General features: G+C 32.3%; 3 protein-coding genes across 3 annotated transcripts; 2 read left to right on the forward strand and 1 right to left on the reverse strand.

The window, feature by feature from the left end:
• Nucleotides 1-468: 468 nt before the first annotated feature.
• Nucleotides 469-9,856, reverse strand: LOC124942861 (PHD finger protein ING1). The gene is made up of 8 exons (XM_047483430.1): nt 9,700-9,856; nt 9,129-9,200; nt 8,108-8,295; nt 7,187-7,250; nt 6,970-7,057; nt 6,558-6,602; nt 1,462-1,621; nt 469-799 (listed from the first exon to the last, which is right to left on the reverse strand). The coding sequence occupies exons 1-8, from the start codon at nt 9,728-9,730 to the stop codon at nt 689-691; spliced, it is 759 nt and encodes a 252-aa protein (XP_047339386.1). The 5' UTR covers nt 9,731-9,856; the 3' UTR covers nt 469-688.
• A 3,520-nt stretch (nt 9,857-13,376) lies between these two features.
• Nucleotides 13,377-13,913, forward strand: LOC124943975 (LYR motif-containing protein 4-like). Its single transcript, XM_047484426.1, has one exon. It carries the CDS (start codon nt 13,387-13,389, stop codon nt 13,648-13,650), a length of 264 nt encoding a protein of 87 aa, XP_047340382.1. The 5' UTR covers nt 13,377-13,386; the 3' UTR covers nt 13,651-13,913.
• Nucleotides 13,914-16,284: 2,371 nt separating this feature from the next.
• LOC124943634 (non-specific lipid transfer protein GPI-anchored 20-like) lies at nt 16,285-17,638 on the forward strand. Its single transcript, XM_047484113.1, has 4 exons — nt 16,285-16,636; nt 16,776-16,802; nt 16,912-16,974; nt 17,445-17,638. The coding sequence occupies exons 1-4, from the start codon at nt 16,312-16,314 to the stop codon at nt 17,636-17,638; spliced, it is 609 nt and encodes a 202-aa protein (XP_047340069.1). The 5' UTR covers nt 16,285-16,311.
• Nucleotides 17,639-18,295: the final 657 nt, after the last annotated feature.

Genomic DNA, 18,295 nt, shown 5'->3' on the forward strand with positions numbered 1-18,295 from the left:
AAAAAAAAAAAGGGAATTATCAGTTCAATTGAAAAAAAAGTCTACTTAACATTCTAAGAAAATAACTAGAATTTTTTTTTTGTTAAGAGAAGAATTTTCCATAAAACTCCAGCCCTAATCAAAAAAAAAAAAGAGAATGGATTATAAAAAAGCAAAAGGCATAAACTTTTAAGTGGGTTTAAATGACTCTTATTCACTAATGAGTTGCCATTTGGTAGAAATAAATCTGCTTACATTTTTTTTTGTAGCAAATGAAAATTGCTTCTTAGCATCAACAGAAGTCAAAACAAGGAAAAAAAAAAAAGGCAAAGGCATTATTATTGAACACTACTATTTGGACAGATGAAATGGAGATGAAGCATATAATATGAATGCACTTCCCAACACTATATTTAAAAGAAATTAGCCTCAAAATAGGCTGACCTGCTTTTTGTCAATGATCCCATGAGATTCTTTTATGATGAAATGTAACCCAAGAAAAACACTACCATGTTTGCAATTCAATGTCATTTCTTTCTGTATATGAAAAACTATTCATCATCTTTCAATGTGCATCAGTTGATATGTGAATACAATGGTTAAACTAGGCATATAGTTTCTTCATACATGTGTAAAAGCCCTTTTCATGCTAAGTAAAATTGTAAGAATATAAACCATCCAAGAAAACAACAGATTTTATAAAATTCCATCATTTGGTTTTTCGTCGATTTTTCAAACCAATGCAGTCTGGGCAATACCACTTTCCCTTTGGCTGTTCTTTAAGACCAACACAACCATAATGGAACCATTCTATCTTGCACTGCAACAAAAACAACCAATTAAGGAATCAAAAAAAGGCAATATCAGATCATATTCATTTACCATTACACCTAATTTACAACAGTACACATTATGGTCAGTATTAACTTGAGCAACTTTATTTTATTTTTAAATATGTTCAATTTTATTAATCAAAAGACGCCGAGGAGAACCACCACAAGGAAATAAACCGGTTGTGAAGAAGATTCAGAATGTATAACACCGAGAAAGTGATCTAATGAAATCAATTTCAGTCTTGATAGAAGATCCAGATTCTTGAAGAACGTGTCTAGGTATATTTTAGTATTAATTATAGACCTAGCTAGATTCTTTAACCCATTGAATTTGTAAACAGAAATTATCTATAATTGAATTATGTTTATTAGCACATATGTCTAAATTGAATTTCCTAATATGGGTTGTTGTAAAGGCTAGAAAAAATGATTAAGATAGGGAACAGTGAATGGACATTATTGCCAATTAGGTTTCCATGTGCTACTCATGCAAATATATACTTAACACACTTTTTAAGTAACAGTCATGCAATTAATAGTGATCAGATATTAGGTCTTAATTAGAGCTGATATTGTTTAATTTGTGTTTCCAAAAAAAGAATCAGCATTAAATAAGAAAGAAATTTATGAAGTTGTTTATGATACTCACATCAGGATTGTCACATGCAACCATCTCGCCATAGCTCACTTGATTGCACAAACAGTATGTAGGTTCATTGGGGTCGACAGGCAAATCCAGGTCCATACTCGGAGCTGGAGTTGATCCTGCTACATTTGCAGCTGAAGCACTTGCTGCAGAGAGGCGAGTCCTGGAAAATAAAATCGAGTTAAATCTTTGCATTTCAGAATGTATGATTAGTGTACATTAAAGAGATCACAGGAAAGGCGGTCTAATGTGGGAATACACATAGCATAATGGAATAAGCTAACTTGGAGCAGATACTTAGAGTTATGAATTGAATAGTTGATGTTTAGGCTCTCTACCACCTTATCAATCTAAGTCTCGTCTTCTTCTTTTATTCTTTTGTTTTAAAACCACGATTTATTCCTTAGAGAAAGCTAGGACGACCCCCACTATTTCCCCACACTTCAATCAGGACGTTCTTAGTGGAAATTAAACATGAGACCTTTAGTCTCTTAAATAAGACTATTTTCATTGAACTACCCTTATTTTTTCTCTCTAGTTTCTAATCTTGTTACAAATGGTTTAAGATGCATCATCATCTGCATCTCAAATATTTTTCACCTATATCACATCATCATTCTGCCGGTGAAGAACAAGGCAACAAAAATAAATGCATGAAACATTGCCATTTGCCACAAACAGAAATGAATTCCGTTCCTGGTATATATAGAAAACAAGTTGCAACAATCCTCTAAAACGATGATTTAGAAGTCACGGGACTATGATAAGTGCATAGACACTCTCAGCCTAGAACGTGTAACATCAAGAGTATTAACAAATCTTAATCAACTTCTCTGAAAATCCTGTACTTCTTCAATCTGAAACAAGAAAACAAGCTCTAAAAGTTGTTAATTGAGAATGATTGGAGGTAGAGAAAAAACAGAAGAGTTCATTATAGGAAGAAAAAAAAATTATCCACGAGAAAATGAGATGAACATGAATCATCCGGATGTGTCTTCTTTCAAAGAGGATAAATCGCAAGGCCTACAAGAAGAAATTACGAATTCTTTCTTGTTTAAGAAGAAATTACGCCTTATGTCTAAACAAGAAAAGGATATGGTGTCTCTTGAACAACCTCCCGACATAAGGCTATCTAGTCGGATTGTTCGACCCGAAGTGGAAGGAAGGCACATTGAATGGGGATGTAAAAGGCTACAAACGAAGGCCCCAAAAAGAACACTAGCCTTAAATGTGAAGATCGACTTGGCGTTGGGATTAGAGGATGAAGTCCTGAGTACGATACCTTCAACAAAATCACTGGGCATACCTGTGAAGATTGACGCAAAGTTGTTACTCACAATAGAAAAGGGCTGTTAAAAGACTTGCAGCAAAACCACCGGAAAAGATCTAAGAATTACGATTGTCCGCGGTCATGGAGGCAGAAACTTACTTCAAGTTGTTTGAAATTGGCCATTACAGAGAAATTCAAATAGAGCCATGAGATCCTATTATCAATTTTTTTTGTTGGTATGGTCAACAAAAACTTTAAAGAAGGTGCATCGAATGATCAATCTATTTCATCCTTTCAAATCAATCATAGAAGTAAAATACGAGGAAAAGATGATAAAAGAAAAGATCTCTCTTGTCCGTTGGAGTCTTTGGGACGAAGTATGAAAGAGTAGCTAAAATTCATACGAGGATTAATGGATTTTTGAAGTTTTGCCACTTTGTCGGGGTTAGTGCATTATAGGCACCAAGCTTTTGAAATGGGGGTTCTACTTTCTCTTCGGCTCCTGCCTTTTATTCAGACAGCATTAAATGTAACATTAAAGTTGAGTGGCAATTAAACAGAAGATTGCAAAACATGAAACAACAAGCTCGTCAGTTTGGAAAATGGAACCTTAATGGTAACATTCAAAGAAAAAGTTATATTGGAAAAAAGAGGAATAGTTGCTACCATTCAATGAAAAAGCAAATTTTAATTCACGACAAGTTGGCGGCAATTAGGCCAAGTCATATATAGAGTTAGGGAGCGGATAGTTGGAGTTATGAATCGAATAGTTCATGTTTAGAGTCACAAAGTCCTTGTCGGAGCTCGCCAAAGGAACATTAAAGTTGAGATGGGAAACATTAAATGGAAGTTTGCCAAACCTATGGCTCAACATTAAATGACAAGCTCGTCATGTTTGGAAAATGGAGCCTTATTGGCAACTGTAGAATTATCCTGAATGAAAAATAATTCCAAGAATGGAATGTTGAGAAAGTCAGCAGCAAATCAATCAATTAGACTAATTGATTTGTAAATCAATCAAACAGATTTGTAAATCAATCAAACAGCAACATTGAATGCAAAAGTTGTATCGGAAAAGTGAGAATAATTGTTATCATTCAATGCAAAAGCTAAGATTAATTCATGCCAACTTCACATCAATTAGGCCAAGTCATATCTAGATCGTGGATAGTTCAACTTAAGAACAGAATAGTTCATGTCTAGGCTCTCTCCCTTATACTCATTCACATCCAAATCATGAATGTTTAGAGTCCATATTATGCAAGGAGACATTGCTTTTGCTAATTCAAATTGAAGGGTGATGTAAAATCAATCTATTTCCGACATCATGTTCATAATTAGCAGCTCCAGCTCCGTATCAAGGTCGCGCTCTATCTCATCACACTTAATTAAACCCTCTTTTTTGACAATTGAATGCACTTCTATATTCCCACATTTAGTTAATCCTGAACTTTTTCTTTTGTGTCGAGGATCATGATATAAGCAAGAATAATATTTCTACGCGGAATACTATTTATGGGTATATGAATTGAAATACCTAAAGGGGGCATTAATTGTTTCACCTCCCCTCTGTTTTTGTGCCTTTAGTAGGCCTAGTTTTTCCGGCAATTGCAATGGCTTCGTTATCTCTTCATATTCAAAATAACAAGATTGTTTAGATCCGATAAGATCAAATCTCATCTAAATTCAATCTAAGTCCCATCTTCTTCTCTTGGTTTCATCTCTTCCCACCAGTGTATATACTTGTTAAAGTAGTATAGGATACATCATCCTTGCTTGTGAGATTGCTTTAACCTATTATCACCATCATTCCACTCGTGAAAAACAACAGCACTCAAAAACAAAAATGGAAGAAACATTCACAAGCAGAAATGGATAGACTTTGATTGATGCATAGACGCTTTCGTCCTAGAACACGTAACATCTAGCAGAGATGGTAACATCTAGCAGAGATGGTAACATCTAGCAGAGATGGTAACATTATGATCATGTCCAAAAAGCCTAAATTACATGTTCAATCTAAAAAAGAAAACAATGCAGATAAGAAATTTAAACGAACCAGTGAAGGAGATAGAAGGAAAAACACAACAGCTTATTGTAAGAAGAAAAAAATTATCAATCCACTAGAGAATGAGATGTGAACATGAAGCAACCGGATGTGTCATCTTTCAAAGAAGATACATAGGAAGGCCTACAAAAAGAAGAGGAAGAAATTGAAACTGAGATAAATATTTTGAGACGTAACGTGCTAATTGAATTGCCACATCAAGGACGGTATTTATCCGAAATTATGTCTTCATTCTTGTTTAAGCGAAGATCCATTTGGTCCCAAAACGAATGTGCTAATGAAGAAAATATAACTGTTCGGTTATATTTTGCTCTAAGAGAAGCCATTTTTGAATGTTGAAGAAGTTTTGTTGAACAAGATAAGGAAATGGTGTCTATTGCACAACCTCTAAAGATAGATGGTGTTTATCTAGCCGGCTTATTCGGCCTGATTTGGAAATAAGGCACAACAAATGGGGATGGGTGTACAAAAAGGGCTACGAACAAGAATTCAAGAACGGAGGTACAAGTACGAGACTTAGAAACCAAACGACCGGACTTACATGTAAAGATTGACTTTAAATATTTGCTCTCAATAGAGTGCAGTGAAAAGGAAGTGCTGAAAAAACACCGGAATCACTTGTGAAGATCGACGCAACGATATTACAGGGTGAAAGAGGCGGCAACATACTTTAAAATGTTTGGACTTAGCCATTATAGAGAAATTCCAGCAGCCAATGGAATTTTCTATTTCTTAATGGGTATAGTTGATAGAAAATTAGAAGAAGGTGCAATGGATGATCAATCAATTTCATTCTCTCAAATCAAGCATAGAAGGAAAGTACGTGGAAAATTCCAATGAAAGGCATATTGCTTGTTGTAGGCTAGAGGATCTTCCGGAATTCTAAGTAGAAAAGAGAAGCTCAAATTCATTCAAGGGGATTGAATGATTTTGGAGGTTTTACTTCTTTGTCGGTAGGTAGAGCATTATAGGACAAGGATTTTGAACAGGGATTCCACTTCATTTTCAGTGCCCGCCCTTTATTTAGGAATATTAATGGAACATTAAAGTTGAGATGGGCAACATTACATGGAAGGTTGCAGAACCTATGCCTCAACATTAGATGACAAGCTCGTCATGTTTGGAAAATGCAGCCTTAATGGCAACATTCAATGTAAAAGTTGAATTGGATAAGAAATTAATAATTGCTACCATTCAAAGCAAAGTTAAAAATAATTCATGTCAAACTTGACCACAATCATATATAATGTGAGGGAGCATTTAGATGGACTTATGAATCGAATAGTTAATGTCTAGGCTCTCTCCCTTATCAATCTAAGACTCCCTTCTTATGTTGGCTTCATCTTTTTTTTCTCTAGTTTATATACTTGTTATCGTGGTATCAATGTCATCATCCTTTGCCTGCAAGTTTGTTTTCACCTATTATCACCATATACACCATCATTCCACTAGAGAAGAACAACTACACTCAAAAACTAAGCAGGTCGTTGCATCTATTTGATGGGGCCATGTAATAAATGTCACTTTTGATATGTCCATGTATGACAACATTTAGGGAAATGTATCAATTTGGATTGCAGCTAAAATCCAAGAATGGAGGATTACATAAGCACAGTAAGGTGGAATACCACTGAAAAGGAAATAATGTTACAATAGATACAAGGAAATAGAGCACTGCATCATTTCCAAAATTGCAATCAAAAGGACTTGACAATATTGTATATTTGTAACTGCACATTATGGATAAGTTAGTTTCCTTACCCACTAGATTGTCCTTCTTTTAGATGATTTTGCCACTTCACTCTCCTGAAAAAGATAGTAAACAAAAACAATACTAAATTGTAATATGACTAGATAAATGGGCTTAATACAAAAAGAAGCAGTGAGTGGTGTGAGGTAATGTTCAGGAATAGACTTATAAGTCGTTTTGGATTTCACACAAAGCAGACATCCATTTTAAAACATAAGTTAAAAAGACAAGGTGTTCTAGTTGGACACTGGCTTACAGAGCTAAATGTCCCAAGGAAAAAAAACAGGAAGGTAAAACACAGATGAAAAAGGATAGATACACCAGTAACATAAAGGAGAAAGAAACAAAACTAAATCATCCATATGAGATAAATAAGTTTTTTAGTAAAGGAATAAAAACCAATGGGTACAGAAGAGTAATTACTTTTTGCGTCCCCCTCTACCACTCTCAGTTCCCCTTCCTGGTTTAACATCACTTTCTGGGTTTTGACTACCTGAAGCATTCTCTTTTTCTGCAACAAGTCATGAAGCAACGTTTAGAAAATGAATCAAATTCCAGGAAGATCTCACGATGAGACTACAGGATTGAGAAAAAAAGAGGAATTAAACTGCAACAAGAAAGAAAATTGAGGAAAACATACCACGCCGAAGCTCTTCCTCAAAATTCTTCAGATATTCATCAAGTTGTTGGATATGAGAATCCACCTATTACAAAATGAGGATCGAAATACAGTTAGCCAGGGATAGACATTTATATACCCAGTGGGACATGGCATTAAGCTGTTATCTAGAACTAATTGTATCATGTAACGAAAAAAATTAAAACCAAAAAGCACATGATAGGGAGAAAGCATCAGTCCATAACAACATAGAATTATCTCTTTTTTCGAGAAAAAAAAATATAAAATTATCTGAACAGCCTAATAGAACAAACTATCAAACAGTAAGACCACACACTATTACTATCTAAGTTCTTGATCGAGGCCTATTAACAAGTCGGCAAATAAATCCTTGATTTAGCATCCTAATACAATCGATTCAATCAATGTTATCTAATAAGTAGAAGGCTTGGAAAAGTTGTATTTATGTTTTCGACATTAAAGTGCAACAGGAAAAAAATCTTAGTGCACATGTCCCTATACCAGTAATGACCAGAGCATAACCAGCTTAAAGGCAGATGCCACTATGAAAAGAGACCCTTAAGGAAGTTAAATTCTCTATTACAAATCCTTCAGGAGCAGGAAAACCAAAAATAAAAAAGGGTCTGTCCCGAATACATATTGAAAAGAAAAAGGTAACCAAAAATGTACCAAAAGAAATGGTGTGGTTATATAGTTCAAGCTATGGTGGAAATATTGAAGCATACATTAGATTTTTGCACTATTCCAAGCATGTTGCCTGGAACTATGAAGTGATCATTGCCCCTTTCTATTACTTTTCATTTTTTTGTTCTCTCGCTTGAATTCTTTAAATCGCAATTTTTCCATTTCAAAATTAACAAAAGCGTTAACTTTTCAAACAAACAAAAAATAATGACTAGAATAAGGTAATAAAAATTGTACCAAATCATATGCTTGAACAGCTAAGGCAACTTTCTCATCAGCAATCCTGAGGGCATGTTTTCGTTCTTCAATTATCTCATCTGAGAACCGGATATTTGTCGCATCTGGTATTATCTTACCAGACCTGATTCCTTCTTTAAGCTCCTCTGTCTCCTGTTCACATCTTATTTCATTTTGCCGCTGGATTTCTATTAATGTACAAAAGAGCAGATAAGTACATGTAGAATCTTCCTAGGGAGGATGAGAGCCTGCCCTGAATGAAGACCAGGAAAAGTGATTGGAAGCAGACAACTCTAATGTATTATTTGAATGTATTTTCGTACATACACATTCCTCCTTCAAATAAGGTAATGAATACAATTAGATTAAACAAACTCAGATCTCCAAATAGGAAGAATCTCGGGTTTCCCGAGTTCTTTGATTTCAAAGTTTCTTTGAGGGGAGATTTATTGACTTTTGTCCATATTTCCACAATATGTCGACAGTAAAATTTAATGTGTCTGCAATATTAAGAGGATGGAGAGAGAAAAGGAGTAATACAGAGAGCAAACTGATAACATATAAAATCACCATGTGTCCACATAACACACATAACTGTTGCTTGCTACTAATAGTTAACAGATAAATGAAAACCATAAATATCTAACATCACATATACGTTAATGGATCAAGTCATATATGGGCTAGTCAGCCAATTATTGGACTAGAAGTTTGATTAGTGCAAAAGAATGACCACTATGAGCTGATGCATATGGGTTGTGGATTTGATAATCAACATTTATATAAGCTGTTGACGGTCGAATTTTGCACTCTCTAAGCTGAACACCGAAACCCAAGCATTGGATAAAGTGAACAGTAATTAGCAGAAACAGGTGTTTTGAAATTTCATTATTTGATTAATAAAAATATGCGCCCAATGAAATGCATCAAGCAAACTGCAATCAGTGAGGAATTATACTAAATAATCACCACTAAATGATTCCATTAATAAAAATAAGCTATTGAAATGAGTGAAGCATACCTTCGAAACTTTTATCCAGGTCTCGGAGCAAAGCATATTTCCTCCGAAGAATATTGGGTAGAGATTCCAAACCTATATAGAAGACAATATTAACTTAGTAAATCATTGAAAAATCAACCATTTATATAGCAGGGCAAAACAATTCAGCTATCTATCAACAGTAACAATTAAATTCAGACAACTATGCATTCCAAAGCATAAATAACACCAAAAAAACATCAATTTTTGTCTGATAAAAGGACACAGTCAAATATCATTCCAGAATGCTATTCAACCTCAAGCTAAAATGCAACAAAAAACTATAGCATTAGACTTAGTTTTCCTTCTGTATACTAACATAGAACAGCTGAGAATTTGGGTTGAGAACAGTATAAAGCAAGTGGAATTAGATAGTTATCATCTTCTAGCCGCTCCTCCGGAAGTATTCACGACCCGCTAAACCTTCTTCAACCATGATTCTTACCGCAAAGAAGTAGATGATTTATAGCTCATTTTACGCTTAAATTACAAGGGAAATTAAGAAGCTATCTGAATCATATGACTGAGATAGAGAAATGCATGATGCTCTTACTCGTTTGAAAATCATCGAGAAAGGACGACATTCTTTTGACAAATTGAGGTTTCTACCTATTCGCTAATACTGAATTTCTATGATCGCTCCTCCGTACTTCCGACGTTGGTGGATGTAGATATTTAGTTCGTTCTTATGAACCCTAATTCGAATCCCATGTTTTCCTATTCAATTTCAATTCGGCCAAAAATCATATTTATGACTTTCTTAATAAAGTGAAATTTGATGAAATGTTGTTCCTAAAGTTCAGCTTATTTAATTTTTTTTATTTTATATGTGGGTGACAATTTTATTTTATTTGTGACGAAAATGCCTTTGTTGCGAGTCGTGTGAAAAGTCCACAATCGTAAAACGCAATCCGAATTGCGAGACGCAACCGGCAATCGCGAAACGAAAAAAAATTAATTTTCTTTTGAAGAAAAAAAAAATCGTCTCGCGATTACCGGTTAATGAAGTTAGACTTCAACGTCTAACTACGTTACACGTGTAATTAGTCTGCTTAGACCACGTCTAAATTAGCCAAGTCTGATACACCTTCACATACACATAAACAATTAGACAGTTTAGCATAATTCATATTTAAACATTATCAAAACTCAGTTGTTTAATATTTCATAATATCCGTTTAATTAACTTTTTGCTTAATTTTTCCAACAATTTCTTCTAGTTAATTAATTATTTGCTTAATTTTTCCCAACAAATTTTGTCCCGAAAGTTCTCAAAATTCTCAAAATACAATATCAAGTGATTAAAAAATTTAAACTCTTCACAGGTTGTTAAATTATAAAACATTCCTTAATTGTAAAATGTTCAAATATAAACAAATTATAAAATTAATCATCAAAACACTTTTAGTTTGAAGATTTCGACACCTAAGATCTCAGAAAAATACACAATTTAAAAAAAAATCGTCCCAATCAGTCTAACGTACACAAAGAGTTATATCATTCCAAAATTATGTTATTCCAATATAAGTGTATTTCAACATAAATCAAGTTTTTATTTTCGGGACATTTTTGTCTCGAATTTTTTTATTTTCGGGATGTTTTTCCAGGAAATGAATCTTTCAGGATATTTTTGTCCCAAAAGTTTTTTATTTTCGGGATGTTTTCTCTCAAAAATTTAATTTTTGGGATGTTTTTGTCCCAAAAGTGAACATTTTCGGGACATCTTCTCCGAAAGTTCCCGAAAGTTAACATTTTCGGGACATTTTTGTTTTCTAAATTTTATTTGTTATTTGTTTATCTGTATAACTGTTTATCTGTTTAACGACCTTATGGTTCATTTATTTGTTTATCCGTAATAATGAATGTTGTCGATGAATTGTAACATTGTAAATGCATTTTAAATTTGAGTTTTTGAATAAAGTATAAGTGGTTTATTTCAAAGAACACAATTTTATAGACGACCACCAAAATAAATAAATATTTTACTCAGTGTTCTAAATGGCGGTATGCGGTGGCGGAGCGGTAAGTGACTGCCTACTGCCTCAAGTGCTTATGCGGTGCCTAAACGGTTGAATATAAATAAATTTAAATATAAATATAATAAAGATGTTCTATAATTATCATTTTATAAAAAAGACAAATTAATATTCTCTAACATAGTAAAATTTAACAAAAATAAGTATGTAGACGAACTGAAGAAGAGATAGATGTTTAGATGATGGAATGATATGTAGATGATAAGAGAGGTGAGGTGAATAAGATAAGAAACGGAAAAGAAGAAGATAAATGAGTTGGAATGTAAAGAATCATTTCAAAATTTATATAAATAGTAGGAGATAAGGAGTGTTTTTATTGAATTTATATATATATATTATATATATATATATATATATATATATTAATATTAGTAATTAATTAATTAAAAATAATAAATAATTAAATAATTTGACCGTCTCATGTATAGGCGGAGCAGTGTTGGACCGCCTACCGCCTAGGCGGCCGCCATTTAGAACACTGATTTTACTTCATTTTTAGGGACAAGACGTCTCGAAAATGAACAATTTGAAGAGAAAATATATCTAAAAAATAAACAAATCTAAATAGTAAATATATCTAAACATGTGGGTAAAAATGGATGTCAATAAAATCTCTAAAGCAGCGTTATGCACATCATTATTCGACATGTTATAAGTTCTCGACTATGTAGGAAATGAGTCTGTCCAACTTATTTGCAACAAATATTATCTATCTACACAATTGGTAAACTCTGAAATGATTCTCACCAATAAGTGTATAGCCTCAAAAGTGGAAACACAATACTATTAACATTGAAATAAAATAATAAATAAAATATATGTTATATATAACTAAATCTGAAAAACGAAATACACGAAATAGGGCTTTAACTTTTGAGTCCTGAAAAATAATTTGAGGATTTACGAGTTTTCGGTTTGGAATTGTATTAATGCAGCATACAAATAATATTTTTTTCAATTAACCCTTTTCCCAAAAACATCGCACAGCTCCTTCCAGCAAGTGGCGACTTCCGGCGAAGGCAACCTCCGCAAAATCCAGCCGCTCGCCGGCCTAGAAGTAACCCTTGCCTACTCTTGCCTGTTCGCCTTCCCTTGTCCGCTCGCAGGACCATCCATTACTTTGAAGGTTAACTATCTAACCCTCTAAAAGAACTTGCTCTTCGTTTCAGTATTCCTTAATTTTAATCGCAACACCCATCTGTAAATCAAAAATATCAATCAAATATTCTATTTTGATCCATGAACATCACTTAAATACAATATTTTGAGTTACTCTATTTTCTTAATGTTGATAATTTTTCATGTGTGATGCTTCTTAAAAAAATTAATGATTAAACTTGTGGATTGATTGTTATATGATTTAAGGTTTCAATTGAAGCTGAAGGTACTTTAATAATTATCTAGACAAATTATTCAATTATCTGATTAGAAACAGAAAGTGCTAAAACATAATTGTTTGTTTGTTTTATTTGGTGTGATGTGATAATTAAGATGCAAAATCAGACCACTCACTCATTGGTCATGTTGATATTTTCTTTAAGGATTCACCACCTTGGCCAATTGGGAATCTGTCTAAGAACTTGTATATAGACAGAAAAAGAAAGGTTCAATTTGGATGCTTCCTTTGATTACAGTGAGTGCATGATCCATTTATACTTATCTTTGGCCTAGTGAAGGTTATTATTGTGCAGAATATTGCTCAATTCAATTGGAATTGGTTCAATTAAGAACATGAAAACAATACCCCCATTACATACTTTCTTAGCAAGTGTCATATTTGTTTCTGTTTCTTTATCTTAATTGGCGCCCTTTGAAAACACACCTCTGAGACCTGTCCTAGCATCGCACGAATTATCAACTGAAAAATGGGTTTTCAATTTTATTATTTGGAATGATTCACCCTAACAACATCATGTCTTTTAGCATATTTCTAAGTAATGACATATAATATTGTGATAAGGAATTATCATATGAATTGTAAATCCTTTTGAGAGTTTTGGTTGAACTAGTTTAGTGATTTGTCTATTTTACGATATTGTATACTATTTCGATCATGATTTACCTCCCCAAAGCCACCCACCATCTAATGAACTAATGATAAAATTGACAATTGTATATATGTATGTCACCATTATTCCTTCACATTAATAAACTGTTTATTGTTTTGACATTGACAATCATCTATATACCAGCATACTACCAAAATGGCATCTCCGTCACGGTTAGAGGTTCTTTCTCTCTTCCGTTCTCTTCTCCGGACATCACAGAAATTCACAGATTATAACATAAGGGAATACACAAGGCGTCGGACAATAGACGCATTCCTCCAGAATAAATCCATCTCTGATCCTGTTTCTGTATCTGCCGCCTTCTCCAATGGAAAGTCTCAACTGGAGGTTGCTAAGAGACAGGCAATTGTTTACTCTGTTTATGCTCCTGATGTGAAGAGTATAATGGAAATCAAATGATAAGTTGGGGAAGTGACTGTTATCTCACTTTCATCCCTCACATTGAACAAAATTGAATGTTTGTTAATTAGTCTATAGGGTTTTCCTTGGTACTCGGAATCAGTAATGAAGATGTTCACCCTCTTATCTGGTATTATTATTATTAATAACAAGTTTTCTTGATGAACTGATAAAAAAAAATTGGAATTCTTTTTCATTCCTATTTTATTGATTTTCTATATCATGATTCTGGATTTATTGGTGTATGGATTTACTTTTTCCTTTAGGGATGATGGTATTCCTGGGTTAGTTCTTGAGGAAAAGATCTAACTAAGTCTTAGAAACTAACATTCATGTCACTGTTTAACATGGTAGTATAATGGTAAATTGAATGACCATACTATATGAGGATGCATGGTAAAGATGATTCAAAGAGTTTGAGTAACATGGTTTTTGGGAAAGTGTTCTAATTAATAGAGGATTCTAGAATAATTAGGGTATAACTATCTGAAATGTAAAGGATTGGTTGATGAGGGTATATAATCCATTCAAATCCTGCTAAAATATTAGCTAGCCCACTGTGGCTTAATCCATCTCTTCTTCATTAATGAATATAGGCATTAGCCTTTGATTCTGAGCCCCTATTTGGAAACTAGTATTAGAAAAGAACTGATTTTTCGTTTGCCATGAGAACTGTGATTGAGGCAAAATTTTGGATTGTGATCCAGATTTTTCTTGGATCAGTTTCCAGCTTTGTTATACCAAAACAGACCTATTAATGTCTCCCTCTTTTGCTGATTCTGTTACTGGTTATTGTCTAGCTTGAGCCTCCATGCTGCATCTCACTTATATTTCTGTCTACTTGCTTGTTTAGTATCATAGGTGAGACATAAGAGTTTCAAAGACTGAAGAAGATATATATATTCCAACTACACTTTGAAGAACTTGAGAATATATTAAGTTATTTGCTACTTTGTGGTTATACTTCTTTAATATCCTTCATTTTATCTTGATTTCTTGTCTTTTGTTCCTGCACGTACGTATTATCTTGATTTGTCTGGTCGAAAATTTACTTTCGTAGGCAAGTTGTGCAGAGTTATACCATTAGGATTGAAAATTGCCTCCTTATCAACTGATTAGCATATTCAAATTTTAGGAAGTTAAATATATGGATAGACATCTTACTCAATAATGTAGTGTGAATTAATTATGATGAATGATTCAATGTTCATTTTGCTTCATCGACATGTGATAAACTCAATAAATTACTTTTTACATTTTTTTTTATGAACTCCATCTATTTCTTAAATCGTCTCTACATACTTTTGCCTATCTTTATTTCATTTTCTTGCAATTTGTTTGTTCTTACTGAAATGCATATCAAAACATAAATGGAGTTAGTTGAATAGGATTAATAGAAGTGTAGTGTGAGAGAAAATATGCTCAATCTTATTATAAATATTATAGAGAAAATAAATATATTATGGGTATGAAAATGGACATTATGAGAGAAAAAGTAGAAGGAGAGGAATTAGATTTATTCCTCTCAATTTAGAGGAAAATGGATGATTTCTTATTATTCGTTAATCAAATCAATTCCAGCATATTGATTTGATTACCGAATACACGCTTTGGAAAGTTAGGGTGTACAAATACACAAGGTTGTTCCATATAGACTTCCTTATGTAGAAACAGTTCAAAAAAATCATTTCTAACATCTAACTGGTGTATAGGTCATTTGTAACTAACAATTAGTGAGAGGAGATTATTTATCTTTAAAATTGGTGATCTTTTTTGCGATATTCGTGATTGAGTGTTTTTTTTCTTTTTTAAATGGTCCGAGTTTGAAAACTCAAACTTTCTTCTAATTTAAGATTGAGTTACGAGTACTTTTTAATGCGTTTATTTATTTAGTTCCTTTATAATTACTTTTGAAATAATAAAACAAACATTCTTTAAAATACTAAAAAATCAGTTCAAATGTGATAATATTATGGTATTCTCATTTATATAAATATTGTATGGAGCTTCTAAAAATAAAAAATTTAATCAAGTTTAGATAATAAAAAAACGTAATATTTTCAATACTATCCAAATTATTTAGATATTATAATTTAAATTATTATGTGATTTTATATTTTATTTAATATAAATATTATTTTTTGAATTATGATTCATATATTTTTTAATATTATTATTTTTTAACAAATATATACTTTCTCAAAAATAAACCAATTATAAAATGTAATATATAATATAACCTGTTTAGAAACCTCATCTCTAGATCTAGAGTTGGGTTGTGTAAACAAAAATTAATAACTTATTATAACATTGATTTAGATAAAATAATATTCGAAAATATTTTATAATTATATATTAACAAATTTAATTATTAATTTCTTGTTCAACTCCATCAAGATCCAAATGTTTTCAAACAGAACCAATAATAATAATACACATGGTCACAAAGAAAGATTAGCTCACCTTCTCTATTGGTAATGAATGCATACATAAGAGAGGAAAAGTTCATAAATTTCATGTAAGTTAGTTAAGGTAGTTGAGCCACAAAAACCCTTCTCATTCCTTTATTTCTTCAATTTCAATATTTTTTTCTATATATTCTTCCACTTTCTTCTCATTCAATCACCAAAATCTCCATAATTTTCCTACCTATCAAAAGCAATGGCCAAATCCTTGTCATTTGTTGTTACAATTATGTCTATCATGATTCTCCTAACAAATGGACAAATCCAATCACCTTGTACACCATCAATGATAGGAACACTAACACCATGTTTGAATTTCCTTACAAATAGCACTGCAAATGGAGGTACTTCACCTACAGCCACTTGTTGCAATCAGTTGAAAACTCTAATGGGCTATGGTAAAGATTGTTTGTGCTTAATAGTAACGGGAGGTGTTCCTTTTCAAATTCCGATAAATCGAATCTCAGCCATTTCTCTCCCTCGAGTATGTAACATGCCCGGAGTCCCTATTCAATGTAAAGGTAACGACATTATAATTATGAAATTCATTTTGCTTTCTCGCCTTACTAATGATTGTTTTCATAGAAATATGGATCTTCTTTGTAAGTTTATTCATTTAATCTCACTAATAAGTAACAAATTTTTAATTAAATATTGCAGCCTCAGCAGCCCCAATTCCAGCACCAGGTAGAATATTGACTTGACTACTTTCAATTTTATTTTTTAAAATTTTCAATCATGATTCTATCAAAATATATAATACATAGAATTTCATATCCAATCCTAATTTTTACAGGTCCTAGTGCTTTTGTCCCAGCCATGTCTCCAGATCAAGAATCTCCTTCTCTTAGTCCAGAAGGTAAATATTCTCTTCAAAAATAACTATATTGATTTTTATTTATTTATTGCAAAAGTAAAAAAAAAAAGTAAATTAGGGTTGTTAAAAATGGTGTTGTTAAAATGTTATATATCCCCTATAAAATGAGACTGGATGTAATAATGAATAACAAATCTGATTTATTTGGATTTTGATTAAACTAATTATTGATAATTTAGAATTTGAGATGGAGTTTACCTACTACCAATATTCAAACATAAAAATAGGCCATAAATATTTGCTTCTATCATCATCAAACCTTTTTTGAAAAGGTCAATCTAAAAACCTAATTAATTATTTCTCTAATCTAATTTAATATGAAACTAGTATTATTATAAAAAAAATAAAAAATAAAAACATTTTATGACATTCATAAAAATGTGAATTCATGAAATAATTTTACTCTTTAAGACAAATTCAAATAAATTAACATCGATTTTTCTTTTCTACAGCTTCGACGTCTGATCCAACACAAATTTCACCATCTACAACGGATCAGCCTGAGGTGGACACTCCTCCCACATCGAGTCCAAGAGTTCGACCAGTTGCGAACCCTTCTGATTCTGCAGCCAACCCTTCACACACTCGCACTCATTATTTTGTGATGTCAACATTTGTAGTTATAATTATGCTTTTAAAGCCCTAAGTTATTAGGTTCATGTGTTGTTTTCGGTAGGCCATGGCTCGTGGTCCTATTTAGTATTTATGACTAAGTATTGGCATTGTATTTAATATTTAAAATATGTTTATTTGTTTGTTGAAATATAAAGATTTTTTTGTTATTATTGTTTAATGATGTTAGGTTGTGATTAGATAGATAGGTTTATCTAAATTGGAGAACTCAACTGATATTAGTGTAGAATATTTTAAAAAACAATAAAAGAAGAGAAGGGTTTTTGGTCTTCCAATTGTCATTGCTATATCTTGATAAAGAGGATGTTTTAAAAAAAACAAATTTATGTATTTTTTTGCCACATAAACTTTCCTTTTATGAGACTTGAGGTAATTTGGGTTATAGATGATGGGCATCACTTCATTGTTTGGATCTATTGAACATTTCCTCCATAAATTGGAAAACATTAGAGTGGATGAGAAATTAATATTTTTAAAATTTTTGTTTTTTGGTTGATTAGTAGATGGAAAGACATGGTTTTTGTGGTTGGATTGTAATGATTGATAAAAGTAGGGTTCCATAGTGTGTAGTTCTTGGCTTTATTTGAAGTTAGTCAAGAAATTTATTGTTTCAAATTGAATTATTACTTCTTTCATTTATGCATATGAAGCAATCTAAATTTGTGTGATG

This window comes from Impatiens glandulifera, chromosome 6, assembly GCF_907164915.1.
Source record: "Impatiens glandulifera chromosome 6, dImpGla2.1, whole genome shotgun sequence".
NCBI lineage: Eukaryota > Viridiplantae > Streptophyta > Magnoliopsida > Ericales > Balsaminaceae > Impatiens > Impatiens glandulifera.

Excerpts from the sequence above, each read along its gene's own strand:
- LOC124942861 (XM_047483430.1), bottom strand. The coding sequence starts at position 9,730 with ATGTCGTCCTTTCTCGATGATTTTCAAACGA. Across the intron at positions 9,201-9,699 it reads TCTCGATGATTTTCAAACGA|GTTTGGAATCTCTACCCAAT; the intron begins GTAAGAGCATCA and ends TCTTCTATATAG. Across the intron at positions 1,622-6,557 it reads AAAGAAGGACAATCTAGTGG|GACTCGCCTCTCTGCAGCAA; the intron begins GTAAGGAAACTA and ends TTTATTTTCCAG.
- LOC124943975 (XM_047484426.1), top strand. The coding sequence starts at position 13,387 with ATGGCATCTCCGTCACGGTTAGAGGTTCTTTCTCTCTTCCGTTCTCTT.
- LOC124943634 (XM_047484113.1), top strand. The coding sequence starts at position 16,312 with ATGGCCAAATCCTTGTCATTTGTTGTTACAATTATGTCTATCATGATT. Across the intron at positions 16,637-16,775 it reads AGTCCCTATTCAATGTAAAG|CCTCAGCAGCCCCAATTCCA; the intron begins GTAACGACATTA and ends TAAATATTGCAG. Across the intron at positions 16,975-17,444 it reads TCCTTCTCTTAGTCCAGAAG|CTTCGACGTCTGATCCAACA; the intron begins GTAAATATTCTC and ends TCTTTTCTACAG.